This window comes from Podarcis bocagei (genome assembly GCF_964188305.1).
Source record: "Podarcis bocagei genome assembly, chromosome: 5".
Classification (NCBI taxonomy): Eukaryota; Metazoa; Chordata; class Lepidosauria; order Squamata; family Lacertidae; genus Podarcis; species Podarcis bocagei.
This window is the reverse complement of record NC_138129.1, coordinates 74,697,327-74,722,454: the sequence shown is the minus strand read 5'-3', so window position 1 is coordinate 74,722,454 and position 25,128 is coordinate 74,697,327. Positions and strand designations below refer to the sequence as shown.

Genomic DNA, 25,128 nt, shown 5'->3' with positions numbered 1-25,128 from the left:
TTGTTGTTCTTCTGCCAGCAGGTGAAGACCACCTTGTTTCAACAGACTTTTGTGAACTGAGTGCTTTTAATAAGTGTGCTGATGCTATGCTGCCTTTGTTGTGCTTATCTGTACATTTTTAATATATAGTTTTAATTCTACTAATGTTTAACTGTTTTCAATTATTGTTTCCCCGCCCCAATGCTTAAAACAACAAAACACTAAGATTTCTAAAATGTTTTATTGCTACAAACATACATCTTTATCACAAAAAGACTACAAGATATATTGTAACATGTATTTTACAATGAGTGACGCAGTCCAAAAGACGGCCACACTCACAACATAATTCTTAAAGTTTATGCATTCTAAAACAAAGTAGCTATAGCATTCACTTGAAATACCTTTGTGCTGAAATGATTAAACGGTCTAGTTCCTTTATTTCCGATTCTCAACACCAAGAGAGGAAAACATTAAGAACACATACACCATACAATGTTTAATCGAATCTAACAGCCGCCGGCTTACTATTAAAGCTAAACTAAAAAGAGCTTTGTCTTCATTTTAAGCAAAGGTAAAATCAAAGTAACAAACACATTTTCAATTTAAATGGAATGCATGCATAGCGTAAAAAGCCTTATTTCTAACTACTATAAATTTTACACTTAGCCACGGAAACAATAAAAATAAAGCGGCATTTTCCTCTACTTGTGCACATTTCACGCATTTAAGCATCCTCTGTTTGGTCAAGAGTGAAGTCTGTTTGTTCTGCAGTCTCGGCTTCCTCTTCTTCCTCGGCTTCTGCTTCCTCTTCCTCCTCCTCCACAGGTTCGTCTGCCTTGTCTTCTTCCGCTTGCTGCTCAGGAGTTTGATCAGTAACTTCAAATGGATTTTCACCCTAGCAAGAACATTGATAAATATTAGCAACACTGGGCAAAGAATGTTGGGTGAAGAACGCAGTAGAAGATGCAAGGAAACAGCGGGATAAAACCGGATACACAATTCCCATGGCATGCTTAGAAGGCATCTTTAAATAATGAGTGTTACTAAACTGCTGCAAATATAAATAAGTAAAACGATAGCCTGCATTTAAAATGTACGTGCAGGAACAAGCAGGATTAATTGTTTTTTGGTAACATATTCTGCAAAGTTCAATAAAATCACAATCGGGGAGGGGGAGGACCAGACAGGTAACACACTAACCCCAAAATCTTTTGATTTCTGGGAAGGCGTCTCAGAGAACAAAGGAAGCATTAGATTTCTCTCTGAGGATAGAGACCTCTGTTCGATCTCATCATGGTGATCCAATGTTGGATGCTTCTTTACAATGCCATATAAATTTATTCAGCTGTTGACCAACACTGGTGTCAGTCAGGGTGAAAAGCGGGCATGCTATTGATAAGACTGGAAGCGTGCCAGGGACAAGCATGGATCTGAAGGATCCAGCCTTCCCAGTACCTGACATACCTACAAACCAGGGAGAAAACCTAATGTAGTGAATTTCCCTACTATTAGGAACAGTGGAAGGGAAATAATTTGGGGCTGGGGGAATCAGAGGTCAGACAGAGGAATGCTGTCATGTGCTTACTTCAGCTCTGCTGGTGAAAGCCAGGCAGGGATATGAGTAAGGTGGATAATCTGCCTTCAGTTGCTATTCCTTCCCTGTCCACCTCTACAATGCCATTTCTAGCTGCCCAGTGATTAAATGAAATACATATAGGGAATCCCTACCCACAGATGTGCATGTCATTTCCAACCTACAAGTTTTACTGTTTACCTATTTATTTCAAACGGCATCTTTTCCTAAAAGAGATCTTTTAATGTCGCAAAAGATGCAAGCGTTATAAGTATTACTAGTCTTCTGTTGTACTACTCAGTAACTTTTAAGCAAAGTGACCTGTGCATTTTAAAATTTTATGTTCCGTTATGGCAGTTTTCCTTCTATGTATTTTATTTCCCGATTATGCAAGCTGCTTTGTGACGGCCGTGCCCTGAAAGATGCCTACAAATAACAACAAGAGGCCAGAAACTAGACAAAGAAAGACTGCTTTTTGGTTTTCCTCCAACAATCAATCAACAGGGCTTTCCAGTAGGCACTGATTAGTCTTTCTTCCAAGAGGGGAGGTTTGCCTGCCTCTCCCTGGCCCTCCGGACAATGGACTTGGAATCCAAACTGCTCCTACCAATTAATCTACAGTCGCAAACTCAAACCACATTAGGCTGCTGAGGTTTTCATGACTTGATAGCCACACGTTCCATTTTCTTCCATTTAGACCAAATTATGTCTTAAGGCAATGGAAGGCAGTTAATACTGAGTACTACTCAAGCTGAAATTCATGTTTCTACTTAAGAGCTGCAACTTTTAATTGATCAGAAATATTTCAATTTACTAAAAACACCCTCTTATCAGATTTTTAAGAAGTAGTAACAAGTAAAAAACTTGAAATGACAAGCACTATCATAATTCTTTCTACCTCACAAAGGAGTACTATTTCTAAGGTATGGTTATTACACAAATAAAGTTTCTTGCACTGGAAATATTTTAGTACACAAATATTTGCCATTTTAATTGATCAATAGACAAGCCCTTCTGATCAATCAATTATTTTTTATTTATTCTGATTGCAGCTGTTTTATCTACTGATGTGAAGTGCGGGTACCCAACTAAAAATATAGGATTACTTCACTTATAAATGATCAAATCGAGAAAATCATGCAGGAGCCGATCTTAAGCATTCTTTATCTGCCGCTAAAAAGTTAGGTCATACTGCAAGCTTACCTTGACATAGCGCTCATATCGTGCCTTCACAATTGGGTTATTCAATATGCTGGTAGCAGTTAGTACACTCTCTCTTTTAATTTGCTCTTTGTAAGTCTGTAAACAAGATTATACTGTAAAAACAAGCACTAGAAACCTATTCCAAAGAGACATCCCATTCCCATTATAACAAATGCAATATTAGCCAGACATATGAACTGGTTATTGAAGAGAAAAGTAAAAGTAAAATTTTCAGAAAAAAAGTTGAATTACTGTTAAGAGTGCCATGTACCAACTAAACAACTGGCTTTAGTACAATCATAAAAGGATATAGTTTAGGACTATCTAGCACATTCTAGAAGCAGGCACTCTGTGGTTTTACATTTATTATGGATCATTAAACAAGAATCTGCAATGATCTTCAAGCCCTACTGGTTCTGATCAACTGCAGAACAGGATTTTGATTTAAGTATGAATCAGTTTTGTCTGCATTAATTTTTATGATATACAAGCACATACTATTTGAGGCCTATTGTCAACACCTGGAAATAAAGTTGGCTTCATAAAGTGTTGAAGCAGTTCCCGTGTTTTTAAAACATGCTAGCAACACCCTTAATCTCATCAAAATAATGCATGGCTTGCCAAGTGACCACATCCAAACACTTATTCAATCACTAAATTTAAGATGTATACAAAATAGGACATGAATTACTTCATTGGTTATCTATTAATAGCACTGATTTCTCAAGGGAAGAAATGGTGAGAACATAAAATTCTATCCATCTTCCAGTCAACCACAGGAGACCAAACGATAAGAGCAAGCTATAAATGGAAAACTAACAAGGTAGCAGAAGAGAAGGCAACAGTGTTAGAAACTGGGATAAAAAACCTAAGAGCCAAATGACTTCTGGGACCTGGGTTGTGGGCATCAAAACAGAATGCCGTTGGCATATACTTCAAGGCTTCAAAGCACACACATTTCAGTAATCGTTGAGTGTCAGCCAGGTGCAAAAAATGGCACCCAGACTTTTGGAGGTGCTCGCAAATCTTTAGGTGCAAAATGTGCCAGGCGCCCTGCTAATTTCGAACAGTGGGAGGCAAGGTCATTTTTGTCCAATACCCTTCCCCAGCCCCCCTCCCCCAGTGCCACTATCCACTCTGTTCTGGAGTAACCTCCAACTCTCTAGAATGGATCTGTTGAGAATACTGGGACAGCTTGAGGGGGCAGAGGGAGAGAGGAAGAGAGGCAGAGAGGGAGGGAGGGAGGGAGGGAGGGAGGGAGGGAGGGAGGGAGGAAGGAAGGAAGGAAGGAAGGAAGGAAGGAAGGAAGGAAGGAAAATTGGTGGAAGAAACCCATCCCCATTATGGGATTCTTCTCCAACGCATTTCTGTGACCGCAAAGGCACCAACTGGATTAAGGCTATTATTATTTTTTTAACTTGTTTTTATAGTGGGGAGTAACCTGTATTTTTAGATTTTGGTTTTCAATGGACTTTCAATAATGTGAAAAAAATCTTATTTTCCTAAAAATATCAAGACAATTCCTTATTACCCCAAAGAGGAAAAATATCAGTGTTTACTTTCCTGTCAGTGTTTCAACATAATTTTGGGGTGACCTCTCCTCCTCCTGTTCATAGGAGTCCATACATTATGAGCCACAAAGGCTTTATGATCCTATGTGTGCATGGTTGCTTCAGGTTACCTGCAGTACTGCTGAAAAAGTTTCACTGGAGTTTAGTACTCACCTATTTGGAAGCTAAATCTATACACGGGGAAAGCCAAGTAAGTGCAAAACTATGATTGGACTTCGTCCATCATAAGAGCAACTATAGAGGTGTCATTATTAACTGCAACGCTAACCATTTATTTGTGGCAGGATGGAGTTCTCTTTTTGCTTTTGGAATGGCCTGTCGTACTTCGTCTGTGTACGTCCAACTGTCTGCACAAATGAGCACTGAGCTTATGTTTTGCTTTCTACTCATTTTCAAATGATTCTAAGTGTAGAGAACCATAGAATTAGGGGGAAACGATCTAATCAAAGTTGAAATTCAAGGAGGAGGATTGGCACTAAAGGTGATCTTAGCTTTTGTCAATATTCTGTATCCATCTACAGCTTAGTCCTAGCGAGCAAACCACTGGGCCACTGATTAGATTGCGGGTGTAGCCAAGCAGAATCATCAGATTCCAAGTGAAATCTTCAGTTGGCCGGGAAAGCCAATCCCATAGTTTGTGATTGTGTGGCACCCACAGCCCCAGGGTAGTATGTAAACTTCACCACTACCCAGCCAGATCTTTCCCAACTGCATTTAGATTTAATATAAGAACCAAATATATGCATCACATTAGGTACTCTCCCTTTCTTCTGCTAATTTACACGGGAGCTGGTATGTCTTAAACAGGATTGTTAAATTTTGTACTACTGTGTGGTGTAATCATGAACTGTTGCCGATACTAATGGCAAAGCAAACAAAGGGGGGAAAGCATGGGCTCAATGAAGCAACGGACCAAGACACACAGTAGACCAGGCACCCCCAACCTGCGGCCCTCCAGATGTTTTGGTCTACAACTCCCATGGTCCCTACCTAACAGGACCAGTGGTCAGGGATGATGGGAATTATAGTCCAAAACATCTGGAAGACCGAAGGTTGGGGATGCCAGCACTAAACCATCTTTATTGCTTTAGTGGTCAATCAATAAGGTAAAAGGAAAACTCTACAGTCAAATTTTACCGTTTTTCCCTTTGCATGCTCAGGAGACTTTAAGTGCTGCTGAACAGAACTGTGTAGAGCAGGAACATAAACACTGCATGCAGAGCAGAGAACAGTCTCTACTTTCATCATGTGGTCATCAGCCGTGACACCTGGCAAAGAAACAAATATGTTAAGGGTAACAGATTATGCTAAGAGAAAGACATGTAGTAAGGGTTAAGGGATCTGTATGTGCATATCAAACAAAACCGATTTTGTAAACCATGAGACAAAGGGAGAAACAAGAATTTCTTCCAAATTTATGCCTATTAATGGTACTATCACATTTAAATGTGATAAGTTATTCTACAGAGGAGATTTACAAGTAGCATCAAATATGGGAGTTTTGCAAATGCCTGGTGCAGTGACACAAAATTCTTCAGCATTTACCACATTTCTCCTCCCAAAACCCAAAATTGATTGTTTTAAGTAACAATCACTTAGGTTTACAGAACCATTTGCCCTGGCTAGTTAAATGGGAAGTCCCATCGAGTCCAATATCGTTTTCAAAATGCATTTATTAAGTAAGATTCATAGGGCCTCTTGACAACAAACTCTTTAAGCGGTGTACGTAATGAAATTATCCATAAAATGCAGCAAAAATCTGCAAAACTATTAAAATACAAATATACATTAAATATAAATTAATTATCAATAAATCAGAAATAAAATCAGTAGAATAAATAAATAATACAAATACAGCTAACTTATACACCGTGGTAGCCTTGCTGGAAAAAAAGTTTTTGGCAGGTGTCTAAAAACAGGCCATATCCCAGAGACCGGCACCCCCAACTTCTGAGTTGGTGACCAAATTTAGGAAATATGATTTGGCCTTGTTAACATACAGTACTAGACTGTGCCTACGTGACAAATTTGCTATGCTGACACACAGCAGACGCTTTCATAGGCCACTTGCCTTCCATAACATCTTTTTCAGTCATCTGGGCAGCTTCCATTTGGCTAGTAGTCTGCTGCTTACGCATAGCGGTCTTCTTGAATTTATTCACCATACATTCCTTGGGGGGGGGGGAGAGAGTGTATATCACTTTCAGGAAATCAAACATTATCTTCACTTGTTTTAAATTCACCTCCCACATACTGAAGCTACCAGACTCACTGGCCAGGATCCAAAGTATTATGAAATTAGTTTGATGAGCCCAAAGGGGATGGGTGCTTTAGAGAGAGAGAAAGAGAGAGAGAGATCTTCTGAAAACAGAAGAGGCTTTCACCACTACCCCATTTGCAGTGTTGCAAACTGCTTTTGTAACTGAGTAGATTCAAAAGCATTTTGCAATCCGGCAAAGGGGTTCACCAGTGAAAGAAGAGATCTTGAGAATTCCCCTGAGCTAGCACTCATGCCTAAGCAAGCTCTTTTGATCCTGGTCACTGTGCTATTCTTGGTCAGTGCCATCCCTGTCATGCAGCAAGATGAAGCATTTATCCTGAGTGTATAAATGAAGGCAGAAATTGGTATCTGAAAGGTGCAAGGTTATTTTAAAGTGCTGGTCCTAGCAGGAGGGGTGGGCTGTGTCATGCAACACACTCCATGTAGAAAAACAAGTAATGTATGTGTTTAAAACTCTTTAACGTTATTTATGTTTAGAAAAATGTATCACTTTACTTATGGTGTTAGAAATACTGTTTCAATTTTCCCAGTTTAAGGTTATTGGCACAGTGAATCATGTATTTCACAAGCCAATCCATAGTTCCATTTAGACAACTTACATGTAGAAACTCCATCACAACCTTGTCGAATTTGGTTTGCTTCTGAATGTGATCTAACGTTTCCTGGTGAACAGGACTTTCCAGATGAGCTTCAATGTCTTTTTCTTCAAATGTTCGAAACTTGCAGAATGAGCAGGTGAATGCCATTCTGGCAGAAGACAGAGACATGTTGCACAGAGAGATATAGAATTTGTTAAAATCCTGCCACTGCAACACTCAATTCATTTCATTAACAAATGTAATATATGGATAAAGACACAGAGATGGTTCCATCACAATAATCTAAGTCAGTTTGGAGTTTCATTTGGACCCTTAAACTGAAATAGAAATAAGTGAGAGTACCGTATTTTTTGCTCCATAAGACACACTTTTTTCCTCCTAAAAAGTAAGGGGAAATGTGTGTGGGTCTTATGGAGCGAATGGTGCTGCGCAGAGAAGGAGAGCGGCGCAGCGCCCCTTCAGCAAAGCGGGAGGAGAAATGGAGCCTCTTCCGTTTGTCCTCCCGCTTCGCTGGAGATTTTTTTTTTCTTGTTTTCCTCCTCTAAAAACTAGGTGTGTCTTACAGAGCAAAAAATACGGTATCTTCTGAATAAGCATGCCTTGGGTTGAACGGCAAGACCAGTATTTCACCCAGGATCTCGTGGCACCTTAAAAGATTGAAACAAATGTGTTGTGGCACAGGCTTTCATGGACCAGAGAGAAATTCAAATGAATCCTCATTCTGATGGGACTCTAGCCCACAAAAGATTCTGCCACAAGGCAGTGGTCTTTAATCTGCAACAAGGCTCTTTGTTGCAGACACATGGTTACCCAGGCAGAGGTGGCAGAAAAGTAAAAGTCACACCTAGTTACACGTTTTAATCACAGTACAATATAATAGAAATCCGCAGTATTAATCTAACAGGAGTGACTCAACAGTCCTAAAGTTACTGTACTCTAGAGAAAGAAATATGTTACCTCTCCTGTTTAAGCAGGTGATATTAGTCAAAACAGCAGCTACTTTTATACTTTCTGCTTGTTAACAGAACACACAGAATCCAGTATTTCGAAGTTTATATAGAATCAAAGACCCTGGATGAATCCAACATAGTGCAAATGGGCATCCCAGTTCCGCAACAGACTTCTCCCTCCTCAGCCCTCCATGCGCTCCCAAAATCTGCTCCACACATATGGGGACATGTGGCGGGAGAAAAGGGACAGGAAGTCCCATTGAGCAAGTGGGTGGGCATCATTTGATGTCGCTGCCAGACAGTGCTGAGCAAGTTTTACTTGTCAAACATTTAACCACAGCAATAAATCACAACAATTACCATTTTCATATAGCATTTCAAATGTTCCAAGTGCCACAACACATTTATTTCATGCACTATACCTCCATATTGAACATGGAAACTTGCAATGAGCTTATGACCATGGCAAAATTTGAACCCAGAACCTTTGGGCTTGCAGCTCACATTTAGCCACAATACCAGCCCTGTATTGTTAAGTTTTTAATGTTTTATGTTTTATTATGTGGAAGCTGCCCAGAGTGGCTGCAGCAATGCAGTCAGATGGGCAGGGTACAGATATAACAACAACAACAATAACAATAACAATCAGGTAACAAAACCAAATAAACCCATTACAACTTGTGAAGCTTTCCACTGAAACTAAGCACACACTCTTCACAAGAGGATTAAATGATAATTCGCTAGGAGATCCCTCAACATGGTGTGCAGGCATTCTGTCCTTACAATGAATAATTCTTTGGGTATTCCTGATAGTTCAGGAATAATGGCTTATCATGAAATACTTTGTGTCTGCCCTTCCAGATACATGGAAATATAGCATACTGTCTATGTGGCATTGGGGGGCTCAGGCATAAGACACCATGGAGCAGGCAGAGCAAAGACAGAATAAGGGAGATGCTATTCCCACTTTGCACGCCTGTGAATTTTGGCTGGGGACAAATTCATGACATTTCCACCACAAACCTGTAACCATCACCATACTTTTCACTGTTCTTCTCCCTTCTACGCCTTTGCTTCTCTCTTCTTGCCTCAATTCGACGTTTTTCTTCCTCTTCATTTTTCACCTCCGGCTTGACGCCTAAAAACAATTAAAGAGCTAAATAAATAATTGCGTTCTAGACTCCAACAAGAGGGAAATGTGAAGTCCAACTTACCCTACACCACTCCATCTCAACCACTACACTTAGGGCGTCATTAAGGAGGAATAAAGTCAAGCCACCTATGCCAATGGCATCTACCAGGGCTTAGTTAATTTAAAGCTAAAGGGAATATCCAAGCATTTCAGTGTAGGTTTGAGAATTAGCAAAAGATAAAGCCAACCTAACCTCATTGTGCCTAGATACTAAAGGCACTACTATGTAAGGGACCAGCAGAGAACAGTAAACAGTTGTAGAGCCTACAATCAAGAAGATATCAAACTTAATGCTGCATAAAATTTATGCTGTTTTAAGCTAGATTGCTTCCTGGTTTTATTGTGAAGACAGCTTATTGAATAAGGAAAACTATTATCTGAAAAGGAAAAGCATGCAGTCTTCAAAATCCCAATAAAATGGAAGACTTTAACCCTAAACTACGACACAACATCGAGTACAGGTTTCCTAATCGTTCCCCCCAAATGATTGACAATCTGGTGGGTTTTAACACAAATATCAAAATGTATGAACAGTCCTCATTCTTCCAAACTTGAGATTGCATATTCAGAAAAGCAACTTCGAAATTTCGTTTCAAAGATGTTACGGATTCCATGCATTTATGGGGGGGCAGGTTTTCAATTCACAGGCAAAATGGGGTTTTTTATGTCAATCTGGACATGATTTTCAAGCAGCCAAACAGCTGTTCTCTCCTTTGCATGTCTCTTTGAAAGAAACATCTGCCTTATTAAAAACAGGTACCAATGATGTCAATTTCTGACTGTTATTCACACCCAAGGTAGGAATAATAATCAGAACAGTCTACAGTTACTTTTGGAGGTGATAAGTACTATTCCCCCAGTACATAGAGCAAGCACTCCACTCGCATTTTTACACATACACACAGAGAAATCCATTCCACCAAAGAATCCCTAGGCCTCTCCAAAGCGCTCCATAGGGATGAACTTGCAATGTGGCACCTTACCTCAAAGGAAACGCAAGTGAGTCCTTGTTTAACTGCTGTATAAGCCATCTGACATTGGGTTCTGTAGAGAGAAAGTCTGCATCTTGTCTCTCAAGATCAGCAGACACCTTCTAAATCTCTAGATTTACTGAAGTCCAGAGGAATGGAGGCTCAAGTCCAGAAACCAACTCAAGACTCCTACTTTCCAGCATGATGCTTTATTTGAAGATTTAAGCGGAACAACTGGTAAATTTGCTAAGGTGCCATCAATATGAATCCAGATACAACACTACACTAGAATCTCAAAACAGGCTTCAGTGGTAACCTGAAGATGGTTCGATTTTGGAGTAAAAAAAAGAAGATTCTGCTTCACCTTGTAATCATAGCAGCACAAACAAAACAGTGAACAGTATTTCAATGGAAAGCCTATTACACAGTATGAGATACACCCAAGGTTTTGAGACAAGAAACTCCATACAATTTGTAGCAAGTTCCCAGCATTCCTCATTTATCATACAGACCATATACAATAGCAAAGCACATCAGGGGGAAAAGAAGTTTAGGACAGAATGTCAGCCTCAATGTAGAATTTTCTTGCTTGTGGGTTTAAAGATATGGTTTAGCAACTGAAACATCTTTCTCCTAGAAATAGATAGTTTACCTGTTTTAATAAGCAGCATGTATAAACACAACCAATTTATGGTGAAGAACAGCTGGCAGTTGGTCTACTTTAAAATCAATACCATGAAATATTAAGTGACTACAAAGATAAGGATTATCAATACTAGAGCTCTAATTTTAAGTGATGGCATTAATGCTACAGGAAACAGAAAGTTAAATTAAGTGTTGTGTATACATGATCTGGATGTAGAAAAGAAAACGTTATCACAAGCAAGTAATGATACATTTGTCACAGTCAAGAGCCATGGAAGTAAACGTTCTCCGTTTTGAAGATGAAACACACAACTGCAGGAAATAACAAATCATTAAGTACAGTTTTTCTTGAAAATGTAACCAGATGAAACTGTAGAGGCACTGTACCTTGAGTTACCTGATAAAATAAGCAGGCTTACCTTCAAATTCCTGACAGATGCCATCACAGGCATCTTGTGTAAAGTCTTCATCTGTAATTGCGCCACCTGCTTCAGCTTCATTACCCTAATGAAAGGTCAAAACGCACAAGTTTCCAGAGTAAACAGATGAGCGGACAAAACGTGGCACATTAATTCCAGAACGGGAAGAAAACATTCATTTCAATTCAATTAGCTGAAGTGATCAGCTTGAATTAAGAGGAATGAATTTAAAAAGTAAATTCTGGTTGTGTTTTTCTGGATGTTAAGTTGGTACAAGACCATTTTTACTGTGGTGATGAGTAAATTTGGTTGCATTGAACACTGCCTTTGGGAGAGTACAGCAGGCACCCACTCATTCACACAACAGGACTTCACATTCCTCTTCTCCTTGCCCTCTAAAGATTTTTTTCTGAGTGGTGGGGGTGGGGCAAAGGGTGGAGGAGAGGAAGGTTAACTTCCACTATATGATAAAATATTGGACTCTGCTGATACTGATAATTTTAAATTCCACTTATTTGTCATTAACAATCCATCAGTCAATCCATTTGAAGAGTTGCGCTATTACATAGCATAATGCATTTAAAACTGTAATTATCATTAGAATTGCACCCTTATAGCTAAAGATACTTCCATACATAAAATGGGCAGCTATCAGAAAGACAAGTAAAAAGGAAATTTGCCCCATCAGATCATGAATATTAGGCAGGATGCAAATGTCCTTGTCGCTGACATGCTTGACTGATCAAAATTATTTTATCAGATTTGGAACATCTACTCTGCACATGGCGTGATAAAATATTCTGATCAACCAAGCATGTCAGCTACAAGAGCATTTGTATCTTGCTCAACATTCAGGATCTGATGGGACAAAAGCTTCTATTTTCCTGGCTTTTCTAATAGCTGCCTAACTCAGAAATGGAAGTCTCCTTATCCTTTAATCTTACCAACATGTATTTCCACTTTCCTACTATTAAGTTTCCATTATTCAACCTTTGCTCTTTCAACTTTAATAATGAGTTGCCCCAGCAATCTCAGGAGGATGTACGCTCCTATGAGACCATTCCCATATACAGCAAATTTCCTGGGGTTCCCTACATGGTGTCCATCATCAGAACTCAGAATGGAAGCAGGAACTTTCCTGTGGTGGCACATGTGACAAAGAGCACCAGAACTGTTACACTGAGCTTTTAGCGGATGTCATTTAACATTTGTTTCTACCAAGCTATGAGAGAATCTCTCGTTTTTGTGTTGTGCCATGTTCATGCAAGCCATTTTTTATGTTTTTGCTGTGTTCATTCTATTACCGATACTGCATTTAAACTGCAAGCCACCTAAAAGCCACGGGTTTCATTTAACAAAGCACAACTATAAGAGAAACAAATAAAACTACAAATTGCTGTGAAATAGTTCAGAGTTCCTTACACAGAGTGCTTTAAGTACTAGGTTCAAACCAGCTAGAAATGTAATTCAGTGTTCCAACATGCCATGACAGTCAGGTACCTAGGATTTTTCTAGACCTTATCTAGATAAATAAAACTGTCAGCAATCCTGTGTAAACAGGCTATAGATTCAAAGGAACCATGAACAGAAGCTGAAAATGAAACAATTGGTTAAAAAAGAAAACCAATCCGTTATTGTAACCACTGGACTGAAGATCCGCTATTTGGCTATATAACCAGTATTTTGAAACCTGCAAGTTTATTGAGACTCCACATATATAAACTTACACTAAGCTACTACAAGCACTGAAGTATCTCAAGTTCAGTACTGGATGTCTTTTAATAAAAGCTACAAGTTCAACTGAATAGTATGCTGAAGCTAAAACACCCGAGTCTCGATCAGAGACTGCCTAGGAATCCCCCATACATTGCATTGAGTTCCATGATGGAAAGGAAGGATATAAATGTATTAAATTGTGTTTTTTAGAAATGCAGGTTCCATGACCAAAATCTGAAAGTAGGTGAAGAGTCACAAGTACATAGCTTTTATCTTGCCTTTCAATTATGTCTTATTAAGACTAAAACCACAATGGCACATATAAAAGAACCACCAGTTGCCTACCCTTAAAATTCAATGGGCAGGATTCACCTAACCAGTCCCATTACTGGAAGCCGAGTGCAACGTCTTCCACTTCTGCAATGGGGCTTTCCCCCTTCCTTTTCCCCAATCGGGTTGTGGAGGGTCAGGAGAACCCCCAGAATGGAGCAACTGGAATAGTGTGACACTGAATTCTAATCTGTTTAGATTGCTCTCTGGATTGCACCACAGAGATCCTCACTCTTGTATTAACAGCAGGTTCTTATTCTAGTCCAGCACTATCAGGGGGGGAGAGAGGGAGAGAGAGAGAGAGAGAGAGACTGAAAAATCTCATTGGGACAGGCATCACTGTGCCCCGTGGCCTTCTAGATCATATATGGTGTTTGTGTTAAATATCAAGACACACTCTAACGCTTGTTGCAAAGCACAATATTTTGCAAAGCTAGAGATCGTTACCTCTGTAGTAGCTTTCTTGCTTGGTGTCCATGGCTCTATTAGCATGAAAGGAGGAAGAAATTTAAAGAGAATCAAGCTGCAGTGTAATATTTTGTCTCACCTAGCATTTTGCTTAAATCCTTGGGAAACTGGGAAAATAGGAAGCTTGGTTATAGAAAACTGAAAGAATATGTTAAAGAAATTAGCATGCAGTTGCAGGTTATATAAAAAACCACAAAGAAAATACATATAATTTGAATTAATCAAGCTCTTGTACTGGTACTGAAATTATATCAAAACTGGGAGAATGCAGCAGAACTAGCACATGTAGGATTACATCATCATACTGTGTAATTGGTTTTCCATTCATTGGTTACACACCTTTTAAATTCAATTCACCGTTGTTTATATCACACTTAAAATCCGTCATCATATTGTGTGCATGGAAGAATCAGTTGTGTTTTCTACATTTACTCTCAGACTCCAAAGGTAGAATAGCATACCTGAGGCTTTCAACAGACCACCAACCCCAGTGAGAGGAATTAACAAGAAATGGTAAACAAAAATTTAGACCATCTCATTGATTACACGGTGGAAACAAGACCATATGCAACAGTAGAAGACTTTAAAAAGTTACTTATTCATATAAAGAACAATTTTTAAATCTCAGGTCTTAAGCCTAAATCTCAGGTTGACTTAAATGAGATGAAGACAACTGAAACAAGGTTTTGAAGATATTTCCAGCAAACAGAGACCACTGTCAATTTCTTGCTGGTTAAAAACAAAAATTGTAGCTTAAGGGCACCAGTAGGACATATTTTTACATTCAAGAAACAGGATAATCTACCTCAAAATAAAGACAAAATAGAAACAGGTGGATGGATGAAGGCAGAGACCCTTATGAGAAATCTCTCAATCTAGTCCGATATGCTTCTACTGTAAGAGGAAATATAATTTCTAGTTTTCATTATATATATTTAATATCTTCTGTACCTATTGCACAGGCCACCCATGAACAACACAAGCTATAGCTGATGCGATGTTAGTGAGCAATACCCAAATGCACAATATTATTTGAATTCAGCAAGTGACTGTATTTACTCAAATCTAATGCTCACCATTTTTTGGCCAAATTACGTTGCGAAAATTAAGGTGTGCATTAGATTCGATGGCACATTTGCATTCACAAGCAAATATTTATTTTGGTTTCAAGGTTCTGAAAGTAAATTTGGTAGTACTTATGCCCCCATCCCAACCAGTGTTCCCTCTGACAACCCATTACTCCAGCGTTCCCCAACCTGGTGCCCTCCTGATATTATTGGACTTCAAATCCCATGAACCCCAGGCAGCATGACCAGTGGCCAAAGCTGGTGGCAGGTGTAGTTCAATACATCTTGAGGGCATCGGGTTGGGAAAATCTGCTTTACTTTCTCACACACAGCCATTCAGGAAGAGCAAACCTGCCCATCAACACTGATGGCAAGTGGCCCAGTCTCCATCACCTAGGGATTCATGTGGAGATACCATGCAATATGTTACAGTCATTCCACCCACCTCTCACGTTTCTGCCACAGAACTTAGCCACATATACTCCATTCATCGCAATTATGAGTATTTCACTAATAGAGATATTGCAAAGTGGCATGTGTGCCATTTGGAGTCCTCTCAAAATTCAAGTCAATTCAAATAGCAACCACACACTGAGCCCAAAAAGTATGAGGGGGAAATTTAAGGTGAAATACACATACAAAGCAATCTATACAAACAGGCTTAGTGATGTTAGTGCAGAAAAAAAATGTTAACTTTCTGTTGTTGTTTCAAATAGCAAGTCAACAATCTTTGCAGAAGGGAACCAAAAAAAAAATCTGATCTGAATATTGTATTTCCATAAGCATTCAAACATTAAGGTCTGAAATTCGTCTAAGCAGCAATTGTTCTCTTGGTAACAATCCTACAGCATCTAGCAAGCAGTCTTCACAATAAAAGAAGCCAGAAGAGGTTCCAAAATATAGGCGTACATGTATTAAAGGACTAATTTTCCAAGATAACATTTCACACAAGAGAATAGTATATAGGCACAAATCTGATAAAGTGACTTCATTTTAAGTAGCAGATTAAATTTTCTAATCTGTGCTAGTTTCAAAAGGGGCTTTGAGGCTGAAAAATGAAGAATGGCAAATCATCATAAATGTCTCCTCCCAGAAAAAGTTAAATAGCGCTATTATTTGTATCTTTCATTCAATTACTTACTAGGTTTGTTTTGGTTCATCTTCACATTAGGTTTTGTCAGTTTGGGTTTCTTGATAAATGTCCCACCTGGTTTATTATACGGCTGCTGTATCATTTTTCTCTTTATTCCTCGTGCAGCTACTGCTGCATTACTGGGTTTGTTATGATAGTCTACCACAATTCCAGGTCTATGCATGCCTCCAAAGTCTCCCATGTACTGTAAACAGGTGAAGAGCAAGTATTAGAAAATGATATGGCTGGTGGCAAGAAACATAATTCCTACAAATACATATTTACAAATATTTTAACTCCGGGAAAAGAACGCAATACTAGCAAGTTAACACACATCAGAACTGCAAGCTCATTCATTTTTCAGTTAACTGACCACAAAGTGTTTATATCAAATGAATTTCTGCTTATGAGAAGTCATAAATCCAGAACTTGAGTTATATTCTAATTTCAGTTATATTCCCTCTCTTCAGATTCTCCAGATGATACATTTAACAAAAGACAAAGCCAAAAACGTATTTCTATCCTATATCAAGAAGAGGGGGTTTGCGGCAGTGAGTGCAGAAAAACAAGACTGCCTTGTATCATGAAATGTTTTGAAACAAGGATCAAACTGTCATCTACTGATGTGAAAAGACTATTTCCTTTCTTCCTGTTTCAGACATCTACATAAGGATACTTAAATTGGCTTGTCCCACACATTTTAAGGCACTGAAAATAGAAGCAAACTGAAGAGAAGGAACCAACCAAAAGGCAGGCAAGCTTTCCTACAGATACATTTAATTAAATCAAGAAAGCTCATCTGACCAGATAAGTGAAATCATATAAGCAGAAATAAGTTTCCCTAACTTGACTAACAAATAGCATTAGCACACCAGAATATGTTAGAGAACATTAAAATAATAATACGCTAACAAAGTCCATGCATACGTTCTAAATTTCACTTTGTCTACAAATTGGTCCCTAGCAAAAAAACAATCTAGCAATATCTCCACGCTGAATGTACATAAATCAAAAGGACACTTTCTAGGCGATTTACATTTGCACAAGCAAATATTTCCAGATCCATTAAAGGTGCAATGCATTTTAAGTACAGTAAGTAGCTTATTCCTCAAAGTATTTCAAGTTCAAGAAAGGCACACTTAAGTTTTAAAAAGTGAACTGTCAATACTCCCTGAGACTTTTAACTCACTCAGTAACATAAACCTACTTAAAAAAAAGAAAGTCTTGACAACAAGGGCTACACAAATATGCAAAGTACTTTATTACCAAACTACAAGAAAGCTCCTAGCTCCTTTTATGTCTCTCTGTGTTAAATCTTATTATGCCAATTGTACCCTTAAGAATGCCACATGGGTAAAAACGTTTTTGAAAGAACAGTTTAGGGATGCAGACCACCTTTTCTTTTTTTAAAGATCTTTATCACTACATTTAGGCTATAAATAAACTACCCTATGTTTTTTTAGAGCTAGTTTCTTGAAACATATTATGCTTATGAGATTTATGATAGCATATATGAGCTCAAAATAAGCTTCTATAGCTTAACTATTTGTACTAAAATGAGATATAAGATTATAAAGTAAGTTAATGGGACATCATCATCTTATAAACCTGAAGTATTCCATCAGGAGTCTAGCAGCTGTTAAAAAGTTTTTCCTGCTAATCTTTGAGTTTCTTTACTCTGTTCAAAATGTTTCAACTGCAATTTTGAAGCTGCACTGGAACATCACATTCAGCATGCAAGAACGTGTTGTGTGCAATTTTATATATAAATCATCCAAGTGTTAGACAAAACTGTTCAGTGCACCGTTAGTTTTCATTCTGAAACAATTAGTTAAGTTGATGGCGCCCCTTTAACTATGGTTTCAAATCACCTCATTTCTTATTACACATCTTTATTATACCCATTACTCCACGTAAGTCTAGTGACCTTACATTAAGTTAAGAATGAGTATGTAGAACTGATTGCCTGCCTATCAGGACAAAATCAGCTTTATGGCATTCAACCCCTAAAATTCAACAATATACATACATTGCACCTTTAAGCTACTCAGAACGGAGAAAGGTTCTAATTAACCTTTACAATGATTCAAGACTTCTCCCACTAGCCAAGATGCTAGTGTTAACAAGGAAAAATGCAATTCCTTTTAACCCCTTTTAGACCAAACCCATTGCCTTAATCTTCACCTTTCAAACAAAAGGAGAGATTTGATAAAAGCCTTAGCAACTAATCTCTTAGTGCTTTACTTGCAAATGAAGAAACACTGGGTGCTAAGTTCTAGGTAAATACCAAACGGGATTGGGAGGTCATCAACCCTAACAGTTTGGCCAAAAGTGCACTGTGTTTGGACAGCGCCCGTTTGTTTTAAATGCTATGGTCTTGAAAGGGTTTAAAAGAGTGACTAGTGAAAAGAATCTGAAAAGATTCTGTACTTACTCCTCGGCCACGGCCTCTGCCTGTTGATGGTCCTCCAAAAGCATCATAGTTTCTGCTTCCAAATCCACTGTCAGGGTAAGCAGGCGTTCCTCTCCCCCGAGAGCCTACAGGTGCAGGCTTCATATGGGGTGAAGAAAAACTGCTGTAGGAAGAGTAACTCTCTCTTCCTCTGTCCTCCATAAACCCAGGCCTCAACTTTGAGCGTGAGTAAGGTGCTTCCCAGCTAGACCCGCCCTGGTTTCTACCTCCGAAAGAGTCAAGGCTATTCCGGTAGTTGCTGTCAAATCGACCACCATAACTACCTCCGAAGCGGCTTTGTTCGGGTTCATTATAACCATAGCCAGATCTGTACAGATCTCGCCCACCCAGAGAAGACCCGGAGTCATAAGACTCATAAGGTCCAAACCTGGAAAAGTTGCAGTGAGGAAAAAAAAAGTAAGCTTACTAAAGTTAAAACATTTCAAAAGACAAGTCATCAGTTGACATTTATCAACTCAAATCAATGTATATTTTACTTTGGTAGGGTTTGCCTTGATTAGGGCTGGGCAATTTCAAGATATGACCAGACAGAAAGCTATCTGAGCCATTTTTCCATAAAAGTAATATTAAAAGTTCAGAATACCTGAACTTCACTAAATTTAGTCTATCAGCAGTATTTAAACCTCATTATTTGTGCCCAGACCTAGTCTTACAGATGCAGGCACCTGCACAGACTTAAAGGTTAATAAAACTATTTTATCTTTGAAGTCATACCTAACAACAGTTAACAGCATTTAAAAGGCTTTCCTCTCAATCGGGAAAGTTGTGATAGTATCAATAATGAGAGGCAATTACAACTTGATACTTTTTTCTTTTAATCCCTGCAAAGTTCACAGTGCAATTATTTAATTTTCTTATTTCTGCTACATACAGTCCAACTGCCAGAATACCCCATATTCTATTATTACATTTGGCATATTCTAGAGACTAAAGAAGGTACTTTAGTATAGAACTGAAAAGGCAAGTATAAGTTTTCAGTATCAATGTACCCTTGACAGAAGGAAAGGCTATGCATTACATGTAAACATCAAAAACCATATAAAACAGTATTTTAATTTACTGAGGTACAGGAATAGGCAGAGTGCAGGGGAACATAGTTGTCAGGTACAACTGCACTATAAAGGGGAGTCTCTCCCAGGATAAAAATATAATTAATTCAGTAGAAACAGAAAAAGCCTTTACTTTGAAAATTGGACACTGGTGACTATGTATACTATCCTCGTTTACAACAGCGTAACCCATTTTCATTTTTAAAACTTCAGTCACACAAACTTGCATGTTTAAAATACCATCTACAGAAGTGTCTATTACAACAGTGATTTTAAATTAATTCTGATCAGTGAACTCCAATCATATGCAGATTACTAAACGGTAGGTACATCTTAATCATTATTCTTGAGACAGTTAACTATGCATAAGTATTGGATATCAACCAATTCTTCAACAAAACTGTGCAGTTTCCTGATTTTCAATGTCACAAAAGATCTTGTGGATTCAGGGTTGCCAACCTGCAGTCTTGCATTCTCATACAATAATTAAAATATAAAAATGGGAATACAACAAAGTTTAATGTTTCATCCAGTTATTTTGTTTAAAATGCACAGATCTTAAAAGAAAACCAATTTTGCATAAAAAGGATGGCCTTAAGTTAGTAAACATGAACTGCAGGCACCGTGCAAATCCAAAAGCTTATCAGAATCCCATTACAGCGCTAAGAACAAAATGGTAAGATCACTGCACAAAAAATTTGTAGAATAAGCCAAACACACATTTTAGTGTAATTAGTACCTGCCAATAAAATAATCTGGACATGACAATTTGTCTACAAGGGAACATTTTAACAAAATATATTAGCGCTAAATAAGTGAAATTTAAATGTTCCTTGAAAATTGAAGGCTAAAATCAAATCAAATAATGTAATCAAAATTGTCTACTTCAACTATACGTTCTATGCTGCTACTTCAACGGTGATGTCAGAGACTCTAGATCAAATGCATGCAGTCATCTTAAAATCTGTTACAGCACTGTACATCATTAAAAGAATCCAACCCCAATTTTTTTTAAAAAAATCTACCACACAGTACCTTCCTGTGCTTTTTTGCACACAGAATCAACATGGCATGTTCAAGGAACACTTAAATTCAATAAGGATATATTGTCAAACATATTTATGCTTTCGTTTAATACGTAAGGCAAGTGATTCAGTATTTTACCTGGCACCACCACCGCCTCCTCCACCACCTCCATGGCTTTCCATTCCATATGACTGGTTCATATAAGAGTCCATGGCTCTTGGGCCACCATAGGCACCATGCCCATAGTCACGGTCCATTTCTAAGAAAGGAAGGAAGTTGATTTTATTAAAATGAGACTCGTGACCTCTCCTAGTGGATCAGCAATAACAGTGTAAGCCACCTTGGAAAAAAAGTTGGAAATAAACCTAACAATAATTAAATAAAGTGCAACTAATATACTCTTTAAACCATGGGTAGGCAAACTAAGGTCCGAGGGACGGATCGGGCCCAATCGCCTTCTAAATCTGGCCCGCAGACGGTCCGGCAATCAGCGTATTTTTACATGAGGAGAATGTGTCCTTTTATTTAAAATGCATCTATTTTTCAAAATAGTCCGGCCCCCCACAAGGTCTGAGGGACAGTGGACCATCCCCCTGCTGAAAACATTTGCTGACCCCTGCTTTAAACCATGGGTTCCTGGCTTGTTTCAAAGCTGCTAGCCATAGTTAACTATATAGGCAACTCCCAATTTAAGCAGGGGTTATGTTCTGTGCCTCTGCACATGTAATAGAAATCATATATATTGCGAGCAGCGTGGAGAGTCCACCAATTTTAATATGTCTTCTCAAAGTGTAAGATAGCTGGATCTCACCCAACGCATGAGGCCCCCTCTGGGCTGTCTTCCACCAGAACAAGTAAAGGGGATGGGGAGCCTGAAGAAGTTTTTAAGAGCTGGCACACGCCCCACATTGTCTTTTGGCAGAAGCAAGACGCAATTTTTAAAAAACCTGCCCTGCAGGAAGGGGAAAACCAATTCAAGGCCTAGTTCAGTCACTTTCCTATTCTCCAGGGTTCCACCAGCAGTCATCCACTTCTAAATGAAAAACATGTGTTCTTTACGGAGACACCAGCTCTTGTAGATGCCATTTTCTCCTACACAATAGTATTCTTGGCTTTGTGGAATTACTTGACTGCAGTCAATCAACCTCTCTGATACCAGCATTTGACAGATCAAGGGCTGGCACCCCAAACATAGCAGAACAAAATACAAACATAAGACTACAGATTTATTATTGTGCTTCTCTGCTTTGGACTGCCACCTACTGCACTTAGGTATACGAACCCAGTAAAAGTACACTGGGTCCCAGATGTAACCTCTGAGAAGCAGAAGGCATGTGAATTGCTTTTGTGAATTGTCTACTTGCATTTTTCCTGTACCGCTCTTGAAGAAAATATAAGAATAGCAGTACTGCAACTTATGGCAAAAGGTCTGGTAGGCTTTCCAATCATTGTTAAGAATAAATTGTCAACGTAAAAGCAACAACTATTAAAAGCTCTTCATTCCAAGGAAGAAGTATTACAGCTATAACAGAGTTTAAATGGAAATATCCTTCACTTTCTAAATTCAAACTTAAGAACTACCCCGATAATTTAGTGTTTTGGATGCAGCCTATAAAGATACTCCCACCAAATGCTGCCCCAAAGGTTTCCCCAACTCTTGGATCAGAATTGGGGATGGGGGCAAGGGCTGCAGAAGGTACGGGGAATAACAGAAAATGCTTCCCAGCACCCCTTCATGGAAACCTCCACTGGATCAGAGAGCTTCTATGAATGGTTACAATTGGGGGAAAACCCATTGGCTAAAATGTTTTGATTTGAAAGACAGTTAATTGATCTTTAAACCTACCCTTTGATGATTACCCTTACCTTTATATGTTTTATTACAAATATCGTGTGTTTTAAATTCTATTTTCCGTCGCTGATTACTGGGGGGGGGGGTAATTGGGTTGTTCTTGTTTGCATTTTGATTATGTATTCTGGGTTTTTATATTGTGATTTTATCCTATGAATATCCCTGAGACCTGTGTGTATAGGGCGGTATATAAATTTAATAATAAAATACATTGGGCAGCGGCGTAGCTTACAGGGGGGGGGGGGCTAGCCAGGTTTTATTTTGCCCCAGACACAGCCTCTAAAGGGGCGCCAGTGAGGCTTGCAACCTGTGTGTGCAAATGCCCACGGGGTGGGTGGGTGCCAAACCGGGTCTTCGACCCGGGTGAAATAAAGCCGAGTCTCGCCCCTGGGTTGGGGGATGGGTGGGGTGAACCTAGGAAAAAGCTTTCTCCACGTGCGGCTGTGGCTGTTGCAGAAGCCCCACCCTACCTACCCGCGCGCCCTCGCCCTGGATATCGTACCGGGGTATGTGTGTTTGTGTGTGTAAGAGTATTCATGATTTTCATTTATAACAAATAAACATCTCGACGACGACGAAATGCAAACAATTCAACAATTCTCGCCCAGCAAACCTCGAGTTCCGCACACCCCTCTTTTCAGCGGTTCCAGAAATCCCCCCCCGCTCTCTCCCATCTTTTTTCCCCTCCTCCGTATCCCAATTAACTCCATTTATTCCTTTCCTCAACTATATCAGATGTTTTAGGAAATGCAAGCTTCGCCCCCCCCCCCCGATAACCCTGCGAACGTCTTCACTTGCCTGAAAACATTCAATAAATGAAATTTAAAGGGGGGGCGGGAAGAGCAAAAAAATAAATAAAAAGCAGGCGAAATTAACTGTGGAGCCTTACTATTTATTTATTTATTTATTAAATTATTACTAATTTACTATTACTATTTATTAATTTAAAAGGGGGGGTGGGAAGAGCAAAAAAATAAAAAGCAGGCGAAATTGACTCCCCCCGCACAGACCCGGGCGAGGCTTTGGGGCTCTTTTCCCCTCCCCTCCCCCACCAACATGGCGCGTCCAGCCAGGCCCGTTTCCCGCCTCCGCCGCAGACCCCGCCGCCATCTTGAGTCCGCAGCGCCCAGCCCAGCGGCGGCGGCAGCCTCGTCGCGGCCTCTCCGGAGCGCCTCACCTTCCCCGTAATCCATAGCGGCGACAGCCCTCGGCGGTGCGACCGGGCTGCTGGGAACGTCGGCGGCCTCCTGGTCGCGTCTCCTTCCTCGCCGCTTGGCCTGCCGCTTCCTTCGCACCGCAGGCGCCCAAGTGACGCCGGGGCTGAGAGCAGCGCGGCTGAGAGACCGCCCCCGGAGCGCTCCGATTGGCTGCGCGGGGTCGCCGGCTATAGAGGAGGAGGGCGAAGGGATAGAAGGCCCGCGTAGGAAGGGGCTCGGGCGGCGAGTGGCCGTGGCGGAAGTTGCGGCGAGATCCTTCTCCCTCTCGAGGGTGGGGGAAGCATAGTCAAAGGGGAGCGCCACCTACTGGGCACCGCCGGATGTGTGTACGCCGCGCAGCGCCGGGCGTGAACTGCAAGGTTTCTCTTACGGAGCGGTGGCTCGGAGCAGGGTTGCCATACGTCATCTCCGGGATGCGGTCGTCCGGGAAAATCCGGGCGCGTGTCAACCCGGCACGATTTTCCATAACTGGCTCAAAAACGGCATTTTTGCCCCTTGAGATTTTGGCCAAGAAAGAAAGAAAAAAAAGCTCAACAGCTTTTCTTTTTCTAAAAAAATATTTTTATTAAAGATTTTCTTGGTTTACAAAAGTCTCTTTTTTCAGGTTGTCTTTCTTACAAATCAGTTACATTTGTTGTGAGGTGTGATAGGAATTTTGAGGTCTTAGATATATGGCAATGTTCATAAGTGTACCAACCAAGCACGTACATAGATCAGCACAGAAAGACCGACCTGAATCCATTTTGATTCCCCAACTGGCCAAATGTTTTCCCTGCAAGGAGCATTGTCTCAGGAATTGAGTAATCAGCATTTTAATGGGTGACAGACTATCAGGAAAGGCAATCAGATAACCTGGCAAACAGGAAAAACAACTTTCAAATTTCTGTTTTAGACCGCCTTTTCTGTGATGTAGGTATGATGTTTCTGGGGGTGGTCTTGAGCTCCAGGGCAGGGAATTTAAAATTAAGGCCTTGCAGGCCATTGTTCTGGGTTCTTCCTCCCTCCTGCGTTGTGGTTGCAACCCTGTTGCAACAGATCAATAAAAATCAGGCTTACTAGCTGCTTTGCTTCTCAATATTCTCTGGTTGGCCTCTGTTATTTTCTCCTACCAATAGGTAACCTATATAAGGACTCTATATAGTCTCTTGGATACCCCATAAGGGGAAAGGGCAGATTTTGTTTACAACAGAGGTCAGCAGCTTTTCTGTCCAGATTTTCACTGTTTGAAATATGGCCACCCTAAAGCCAGCCGGAGTAGCTGTTTGGAGCAGCAGCCCAGAGGGGAAAAAGAAGGGGCCTGGGCAGAGATCCACAGTGGCGTAGCGTGGGGGGTGCAGAGGGGGCGGGCTGCACCGGGCGCAACATCTGGGGGTTAGGGTTAGTGGGTGCAAATCCACGGGTTAGGGGGCGCA

At 39.9% G+C, this 25,128-nt stretch overlaps 1 protein-coding gene across 4 annotated transcripts; it reads right to left on the bottom strand.

The window, feature by feature from the left end:
* Nucleotides 1-201: 201 nt before the first annotated feature.
* Nucleotides 202-24,007, bottom strand: ZNF326 (zinc finger protein 326). 4 transcript variants are annotated; one of them, XM_081194064.1, is made up of 12 exons: nucleotides 23,677-24,007; nucleotides 20,786-20,906; nucleotides 18,534-18,939; nucleotides 16,109-16,304; nucleotides 13,880-13,914; nucleotides 11,387-11,471; nucleotides 9,183-9,297; nucleotides 7,210-7,357; nucleotides 6,401-6,500; nucleotides 5,467-5,597; nucleotides 2,759-2,854; nucleotides 202-877 (listed from the first exon to the last, which is right to left on the bottom strand). In XM_081194064.1, the coding sequence occupies exons 1-12, from the start codon at nucleotides 23,690-23,692 to the stop codon at nucleotides 707-709; spliced, it is 1,620 nt and encodes a 539-aa protein (XP_081050190.1). In that variant the 5' UTR covers nucleotides 23,693-24,007; the 3' UTR covers nucleotides 202-706. The 4 variants fall into 4 exon arrangements, with proteins under 4 accessions (XP_081050190.1, XP_081050187.1, XP_081050189.1 ...); XM_081194061.1 differs by having other exon boundaries at nucleotides 9,201-9,297; nucleotides 23,677-23,871; XM_081194063.1 differs by lacking the exons at nucleotides 11,387-11,471; nucleotides 13,880-13,914 and having other exon boundaries at nucleotides 9,201-9,297; nucleotides 23,677-23,863.
* Nucleotides 24,008-25,128: the final 1,121 nt, after the last annotated feature.

What these genes read in the sequence shown, in the direction of transcription:
- ZNF326 (XM_081194064.1), bottom strand. An exon ending in GGAGGCGGTGGTGGTGCCAG is followed by an intron (nt 18,940 to 20,785) that starts GTAAAATACTGA and finishes CAACTTTTCCAG; the next exon opens with GTTTGGACCTTATGAGTCTT. An exon ending in TTGTGATGGAGTTTCTACAT is followed by an intron (nt 6,501 to 7,209) that starts GTAAGTTGTCTA and finishes CCCCCCCCCAAG; the next exon opens with GAATGTATGGTGAATAAATT.